The following is a 9,386-nucleotide window of genomic DNA, read 5'->3' as shown; positions in this document are numbered from 1 at the left end:
AGGTATATACATAGGTATGTTAATAGCTCAGTGGCTAAAACGCTGAGCTTGTCGATCGAAAGGTCGGCAGTTCAGCGGTTCGAATCCCTAGTGCCACGTAACTCACCACGGGGTGAGTTCCCGTTACTTGTCCCAGCTTCTGCCAATTTAGCAGTTCGAAAGCACATAAAAAATGCAAAATAGGGACCTCCTTTGGTGGGAAGGTAACAGGATTCTGTGCGCTTTTGGCATTTAGTCATGCCGGCCACATGACCATGGAGACATCTTTAGACAGTGCTGGCTCTTTGGCTTTGAAACAGAGATGAGCATTGCCCCCTAGAGTCGCGAACGACTAGCACATATGTGCGAGGGGAACCTTTATCTTTACCTATACGTATGTTATGTAGGTGTACACTTTTGAGAGCAGGCAACAGAATTTCATTTTTAATGCGTGCCAGTGTGCCCACAAAAAAAAAAAGATACTAAAGCTTTTCTTATCTATCTCATTATCTATATAGTTTTCCATTGCATTAAATGAAAATTAATATCTAAACTGTCCAGAACTCCTTCACAAATCTAAGTATGCAAATTTAACAATAAATTACTGCCACTGAAAATGTTGAATTATAGACTCTCTAAGTATAGTTTGCTTTAATAAGGTGAAAAATTGCTACTATTGTCTAGAGTGTTAGAGAGACTTTGAGAAGTAATATTAAAACTGCTGTTGCTATACAATAGGATATATTCAAGGCATTTTTTTTAAAAAAAATAGAAGTGCAGTTTACTTCAGAAAGTTTGGAAGATAATATATTTACTTTCTATTGATGTATGAACCTGAATATTCATAACTGGCCATAATAAAATTAAACCAATCCATTTTGAAATGAGCTGGATCTCACCTGATTAAACCGGTTGGGCCAAATGATCTTTTCTTCAGAAATAATCAATGGTTTGTCAGAGAGTGTTACTGGATCTATCCTTCCAACTTTGACTCTAAGAAATGTCTGATTTGGAAATGTGATCCAGTTTATAATATCAAAGCCAGAAATTATTTCCCCGTTTTTATCAAAGGAAATCTCTCCAGTACTGCTATTTAAGGATATGCGCCGGAGAAAATGGTGGAGCTTTAGAAACAGGGGATAAAAAAGGTACAAAGATTTCATTAGGTCAACATCCATACTGTAATTAATTGCCCTTCAAAACGTTCAGCAGGCTACTACAATGGAAACCAACCATTCAGCAGATTAAACATTTTATACATTACAGGTAAAATATTTAGAATTTAAATGCATGGCTTGGGACCAGGTTATCTGAGGGACCGTCTCTTGCCAGTCACATTTACCCGACTCATCAGAGGAATGCTGCGGGTCCCATTCCCTAGTGAGATACACTTGGTGGGACCCAGAAGAAGGGCCTGGTGGCTCCCTCTCTCTGGAACATCATTCCCCCAGAGATTAGAATGGCCCCCACTCTAATAGTCTTCCGGAAGGTGCTGAAGACCTTGTTCTGCCAGCAGGCCTGGTGAACCCAGAGCAGGATGGAACCCATTAAATGGTTTGTGCGATGGGGTTGGGGGTGATGTTATTATATATTATATTATATTGCATTGCATTGTATTGCAGATCCCGGTGCACCTTCCACCGCGCCTTAAAGACCTTTTTATTTTACCAGGCGGGCCTGGCCTAATTTTCTCCTTCTTTTATAAAATATTTTTAATTTTTTAATATTTTTTAGTATTTTATATATTCAAATTTTAAAATTGGTTTTAAATTGATTGGGGTTTTAATTTGTTTGGACAAAACTATTTAATTTGATTTTAATTCCACTTTTAAATTTTGTATGTATGTATTTTATTGTTTGGCTGTGCACCGCCCTGAGTCCTTCGGGAGTAGGGCGGTATAGAAATCAAATCAAATAAATAAATAAAATAAATAAATTGCATTGCACTGCATTGCATTGCATTGTATTTATTTTATTTATTTATTATTCGTATTTCTATGCCGCCCACTCTCCGAGGACTCTGGGCAGCTTACACCAAAAACAGTATACTAAATAGCATATTGCCCCCAACAATCTGGGTCCTCATTTTACCCACCTCGGAAGGATGGAAGGCTGAGTCAACCTTGAGTCGGTGAGATTTGATCCGCTGATCTGCTGAACTAGCTATTGTATTGTATTGTATTGTATTGTATTGTATTGTATTGTATTGTATTGTATTGTATTGTTATGATATGATATGATATGATATGATATGATATGATATGATATGATATGATATAATATTATTAATGGATTTGATTCTTTTTTATTAGTTTTATTGTTTTAAATGAGGTTTTATATTCTGTAAGCCGTCTTGAGTCACCATGTGCAAATAGGCGGCAATATAAATTCAATCAATCAATCAATAAAATTCCATTTAAAGCTTCCATATATTACAACAAAGGCCTGTAAATTGGGGAACTATATAGTTATTAGTAATGAATGATGTACAATACAGAAAAGCCAAAAAGATAAGTTATGTTCTTTATAATATAGAAATTGACATGTTTGTCTTTGCTAAGGTAAAATTATGTTTCACATTTTTTTCAGGGGAAAATCAAATTGTAATTTTAATTTAGAATAACAGAGTTGGAAGGGACCTTGGAGGTCTTCCAGTCCATTTCCCTCCTCAAGCAGGAAATTCTAGACCAGTGGTGGGTTGCCCCCGGTTTGGACTGGTTCGCAAGAACTGGTAGGAAAACTGGCGGAAGGCTCCGCCCACTGACCCGGACATCATCATAAGTGATCTACGCATGCAGGCGTGATGCGAACTGGTAGCAAAGGTAAGTAGAACCCACCCCTGCTCTAGACCATTTCAGACAAATAATTGTCTAATCTCTTCATAAAAACCTCCAGTGTTGGAGCACCTACAACTTCTGGAGGCAAGTTGTTCCACTGATTAATTGTTCTAATTATAAGGATTTCCCCCCCTTAATTCTAATTTACTTCTCTCCTTGATTAGTTTCCATCCATTGCTTCTTGTCTTGCATTTAGGTGCTTTGGAAAATAGATTGACCCTCTCTTTTAGAAGACCTCCAAGATCACTTCCAACTCTGTTATTCTGTTCTGTTCTTTGGGGCAGCCTCTTAGATATTGGAACGCTGCTATTATATTACCTAAATGGATAGTTTGATATTGACCTGACAAATAGAATAAATATGTTTATAACTTAATAGCATTGCAACTCCAGGAGAAAATATCTCCAAAATTTTTGACAATAATGAGACATGTAAGCAATGCAGTCAAATTTTCAAAACAGTACAAACTAGAAGTTAAGATTACTCGAAAACTAGAAAGGAAAATAAAGAATTTTCTTATTATGTAGAAAATACATTGTGACTATCACTTGTGAAATATGCAGCTAAATACAAGTAGTATAATATAATAAGAGCAGAAAATATTTATTTACTTTATTTATTTATTTGTCAAACAAGTATAAGATAACAGATATAAGTATAAACATGATTATGAAAACAGGATAAGGATACAAATAAATGGGGACAGTAGGACAGGGATGGTAGGCACATTGGTGCGCTTATGCACGCCCCTTACAGACCTCTTAGGAATGGGGTGAGGTCAACAGTAGACAGTCTAAGATTAAAGTTATAGGGGTTTGGGGAAGTAACCACATAGTCAGGTAGTGCATTCTAGGCATTGACCACTCTGTTGCTGAAGTCATATTTTCTGCCATCGAGTTTGGAGCGGTTTACCTCTATATCTGATATTATATTATGTATGATATTATATATCTGACAGATGTAAGGATAAGACAAGATTGATAGAAAACTTTGCAATTGAATCGATGTACTGTATCTGCTGAGATGTTCTAAGTCATCTGCTTACCTTCCATGACTCTTGACAAAGAAATTTCTGCCTCCTCATTGTCCTTTGCTGGCCTTGGGAAGAGTACAGAATATGCAAAGCATGTGCGATTGCATAGACAGCTGTGTAGACAGTGTAGCTGTGGGCAGTCATGCTGGTTTCAAACACGGTCATGGGGAGACTCTCAAGTTTCTCTTCTCCATTGCAGATAGTGTCATCCTCTTCCTTTACAGAAGAAGTTGGGAGAAAACAATTGAACATTTGTTGCCAGAATTCTTTTAAGAAATTGTCTTCTTTGTCCAAAGCCGGGTTTCTCATCTGAACAAAATTTTGGAATCCTAATACTTCCACTGATTTTACTGACAAAGACAGAGCCCCATGCATGAAATTAATGTCCCAACTCCTTTGAAAGAGAACCGATGAGAAGTCAACATCTGCCGTCATCACCCAGACTTTTGTACCATAAACTACATTACTAAATTCCAACAAATTGAGTAAAAACCTTAAATTTAATATACTCGTGAATTCTCCATGAAACAACACAATATTAGTGGTGCTGTTGAAAACCGTGTTTAAAATTGCACGGGATCTATGAACAGTTTTTTCATCCTCGCTGAGAAAGCCAGATGGTAATTTTTCTATGAACTCAAAGCAGACGCCTCTTTTGGAAAACATGGGAAGAATATTCCTCCACAAAATCTCGGCTATGTTGCTAATATTAAGGTAAAGCACTCCAACCCAGGTCCAGCCAAAATGCAAAAAAAGCTGGAGAAATCCTTTGTACTGGCGGAGAGCATTTGGGAGCATCCAGTAGAAGAAACGAGATGGAGTTTGGGTCTTGGTCTCTAGAGTAGAGGCATATGCAACCTAAATGAAACAAGCAAAATGGGACAGATAAATAGTTAGGACCACTGACAATTTTTTCCCCTTTGGCATTAATAACAGTGCCACATTTTCAGGTGAGATCATTCAGCCATTGTATTTTTGTCTCCAAAATACATAATAAAAGTAAAGAAATATCACAAAATGTAAAAAGTTTAAAAACTCACTCCGGGTTTTTCTTAAAGAACTTACCTGTGGAAACTTGTAATAAGTCAGGATAGTAGCCATATCCAGAAAAGCCATAGAACCTGGTCCCTCAATAACAGCTATCAGATTATTTTGAAGACCACATTTATAGTTAGGGATGAATCCATTTGGAGCAGAGAGAAGTTCCATTGTAGCTTCATATGTATATATTGGATTAAAAAAGTCATTAAAGATGTTGAAGCCCAGGGTGACGTTGGGTAAGATGAGGGGATTTTCATTAATCTCTTTCGCAGCAAAAACCAAAGCTAAGATATGTTGGTAGGTCTGAGTGAGCAATCTGAAAAGAAAGACAGAAAGGAAGGAAGGAAGGAAGGAAGGAAGGAAGGAAGGAAGGAAGGAAGGAAGGAAGGAAGGAAGGAAGGAAAAAGAAAGAAAATTACTGTATTACCTCTCAAATGTTAGAGGTTTTTAAGAGAGAATCTTCTTTTGTAGGTTAATAAGGTGTAATTCTCTAAGTATGTCAATAGTGAAGGATTGAAATATAGGAAACAGAAAAAAGTTGTAAGTTTAAAAGGCTTACATATGATCCAAAAGTATTTCCTGGAGTGGGGGTTTTCTGAACATCATTGCATAATTTACAATGAAAGACTGTGATAAGATACCACCAATGATCCTGTCTCCTGGCTGATAATATTTATGAATGATAGTAATGGGCTGGGTCCTGGGGCATTTTAACACTGGAACCTTGCAGACAATCTTAGGAAGAAGCATGAATGCCAATAAGTTAAACAGTATAACCATGAATGAAAATCTCCCTGTAAAAGAACATTTATCCATTGGGTCCATAAATGCTGAGGCAGCCTCAAATTGGAGATCCTAAGTCAAAGAAGCATAGGGGAAACCATCTCTTACTAGCCTGGTAATGCAGACTCTCTCTGTTAGCATCTTTCATTCTGAAGTGCTAGAGGATATTCAAGTCTTATTTACTTGGATTTGTAATGTCAGGAACAGCCACTTGAATTCTCCACAGACCCAAAGAAGCTGCAGACCAATTCCACGTTCCTAATTATAGAGTAGGTTATCATGCCTGAGTTAATTCCCAAGCCATGATTTTTCTCTAGGCTAGGGGGAAAAAATGCTATTGAAAGCAACACAAGGAGGCAGCAACATTTAAATAAACATTTAAATTTTAAAAAAGCACTCTGGAAGGTTGTTGTTGTTTTTAATTCAAATTTTGGTAGCTTTTAGGAAGCATAACATGGCACTATAAAATTATACTTGAAATCATTTTCTTTTTGAGAAAAGAAAAGTATCCCTCTTATTTTGATTTATTTTAACATAACCTCCATAATGATATTACCTATAATTACAATGAAGATCTGAGAAAATAGATTTACCTACTTCAAAGTTGGCAATCATTAATCTAAGAAACTAAAAAGTTAGAGAAGGGCAGCAGCCATAGCACTGACAAAAAATACAAATAAATAAATAAAATAAAATAAATATAATTAGTGTGTTTTTATGTCAGCTTTATTTTCATGGTTTCCACTCATTCAGGGTTTGGTAGTAGAACCCTAAGGCTTCGATCCAATTATATAAATCCCTCATAAATCCAATTATATAAATCCCTAGCCAAGACTAAATTTCTCTTCCTTATTTATTTTTATGTACTTATTTCTTTAGCTTCTTATGACTACATCTTCATTGCTTTTTATGATTGATGTTGATTGTTTCTATTTAGTATCCTATTATGAATTATGTTGATTGCTATTTAGTATCTATGTCAATCATTGTTGCATCTTATGATTGATGATGGTTGCATTCATGATTATGATCATGCTATATCTCTTGTTCCTTGTACGTGTCCTTGTGTGTCCCATCTCATCATTGGCATCCTTCAGTCTCAAGAGACTATGGTAACGTGCTCTGGAAAGAGGTCCTAAAACAGCATCTAGTGTGACTAAAAAGGCCAATTCGAGAGAGTCAATCCCTTCCACACTGAGGGCAGATATATTCTGTCCCCTGCCCAGCCCCCAGATTTCGCTGATTCCAGGACTGCCTCTTTGCCTCAGCCTGCCAAACAAGTGACTCTTCGAATTGGAGAAGGCCATGCTGAATCCAATCTCACTTGGCCAATAACTCTATTCTATTCTGTTCTGTTCTGTTCTGTTCTGTTCTGTTCTGTTCTGTTCTGTTCTGTCCTGTCCTGTCCTGTCCTGTCCTGTCCTGTCCTGTCCTGTCCTGTCCTGTCCCATCTCATTGATACAGAGACTCTGGGCTGATTCTGTGCATGCATTGATATAAAGGGACAGTAGCTTCTAAAGGTCTTTTTCTTGAGACTCATCATTAACTCTAAGCCTCATCTTTATTTGTTACCAGAGAATGGCTGTGAAGTGGAAAGCTAGAGATTTAAATAAGAAGAGTTTATTTGGTATTGGATGGTTGTTGGGGCCACATGCATGCACACAGATTCATACATATAAGATTTATATATATATAACAAGAATATTATTTTTCTTTCAGTTCTACTTGATATCTGCCATTCTATCATCTGCATCATTGGCATCTAAGAAAGAAGCGCTAATTAAACTAGCAGATCAGGAAAAAAATTACTAAAAGAAAACTGATTGAACTAATTAACAAAAATACTTTGTATGTTGAAATTTCAGATAATGTCAATAAAATGTGACAAATCAATAAAGTATGTAGTAAAATTTAACAGGGAACACTGTTTAATTACAGACAAAAATGAATTCTTGAAAAAGGATCTACTGTACTTAGAGTGAATTGGGTGAGAAAAAGGCCACCAAAGTATTATTTGAACCTTGGTCACACACTAATTAGATCACAGAAAATGAAATGAGGCATATCAGCTTGATTGAGAAAATCTAGCTTGAAAGTAAATCCTGACAATGGGTAACAAAATTATGCCTGTTTTTGTAAAGGTAAAGGAATTTGAAGCAAACTTTTCCGATGGATGCCCTAATTAAAACATGAGCCTCGAGCCAAGCTTCAAAAGAAATCCAGTTATTTATTAGAACCTTCATGTCGGCACGTTCAAAAGTGTAGCCAGCTCTGACCCCATGTAATTTATGCCCCAATCATGACCTTGTTTCCCCCATCTCCCCAGGGTGCCTCAGCAATCACATTTGCAAATGGAGCAATTTCGCGGGTAGTAGAGCTCATTCCCCTCCGGCTGCTATGCGTAACCATGGGATACAGCCTTGAGAGAGATAAGTCTGGAATGTGCATTTGTCTTTGGCTGCAGTGCTATTTTGTCAGTTTCCCATCCTTCTTGCCTATGGCAAATTGAGAGCAGGCCAGGGATGTTTTGCAATTTGACATACAGTAAAGGATGAACAGACATCATTTAAATTGCACTATGAGAACAAAACTCAATATGGACTGTGTGAGAGCCTTTGGCTTTAAGGTCCATCTCAGAGATAGCAAGAAGAGAAAAAACATACACAACCGCCTGTGATGTTGCTACTGTAAGAAGGTTAATGCATAGAATGGCCTGCTTTGGCAAGGTTATTATGTCAAGTACAATTTAAATACCAGGTAGGAACCACTGTGTTTTCACAACTGGAGAAAAAGGAGCAATGTTGAAACATAGTTTAATTCACTCTTTTTATTAATTGTTCCCTTTTATTAAGATCTGGTCTAATTATAATGATGTAACATTTGGGGAAAAAGATAAAAGCCAGGAGCCCAGCACTAGAGGCCAAGATGGCAAAGATCTCCACAGCTATTGTGTATTTTCCTTTGGTGCTTATGTAGGCAGGGACAAAAGACAACCAGACACTGCAAAACACCAGCATGCTGAAAGTAATTGACTTGGTTTCCTGGAAAGTGTCTGGTAACTTCCTGGCTAGGAAAGCTGCAATAAAACTAACAAAGGCCAAGAAGCCCATAAAACCTAAAACAGAATAAAACATTGCCACCGAACCTTCATTACATTCTATAATTATTTCACTATTTATGGACCACACGTCAAAGTCTGGGAAGTGGGGAGAAATTCCAAGCCACGCCATACAAAAAGTACTTTGAATAAGAGAACAGGAGAGAACAATGGAAAGGGCCAGTCTTTGCCCAACCCATGTCCTCATCTTTGATCCTGGTTTGGTGGCCATGAAAGCAAGAACCACAGTGATGGTCTTGGCCAACATGCAAGAAACAGCCACGGAGAAGATGATCCCAAAAGCAGTCTGTCGAAGGAGACACGTCACCTTCATGGGCCGACCGATGAAAAGCAGAGAACAAAGGAAGGAGAGGAGGAGGAAGATAAGGAGGGTGTAGGAGAGGCTGCGGTTGTTGGCTTTGACGATGGGAGTGTTGTGGTATTTCAAGAAGATTCCTAGCACAAAGATTGTGATAAAAGAAAGCACAAGAGCTGATGTGGCTAAGCCTGTCGCCAACAAGTCTCCGTAAGATAGATAACTTACATGCTTTGGCATGCATAAATCCTGTTTATTGTTTGGATATTGATCTTCTGGGCATTGGAAGCAATCATCCAT

General features: G+C 37.5%; 1 protein-coding gene across 1 annotated transcript; it reads right to left on the bottom strand.

Moving 5' to 3' along the window:
* Positions 1 to 8,486: 8,486 nt before the first annotated feature.
* Positions 8,487 to 9,386, bottom strand: LOC132711597 (vomeronasal type-2 receptor 26-like). Its single transcript, XM_060690969.2, has one exon. It carries the CDS (start codon positions 9,384 to 9,386, stop codon positions 8,487 to 8,489), a length of 900 nt encoding a protein of 299 aa, XP_060546952.2.

The sequence above is a fragment of the Pantherophis guttatus genome, chromosome 4, assembly GCF_059756535.1.
Source record: "Pantherophis guttatus breed Tessera chromosome 4, ASM5975653v1, whole genome shotgun sequence".
NCBI classification, from domain to species: Eukaryota; Metazoa; Chordata; class Lepidosauria; order Squamata; family Colubridae; genus Pantherophis; species Pantherophis guttatus.
The sequence above is the reverse complement of the archived record's forward strand: the minus strand, read 5'-3'. Positions and strand labels throughout refer to the sequence as shown.

Bases quoted from the DNA above. Each gene is read 5' to 3' on its own strand.
- LOC132711597 (XM_060690969.2), bottom strand. From the start codon at position 9,386: ATGGATGATTGCTTCCAATGCCCAGAAGATCAATATCCAAACAATAAA.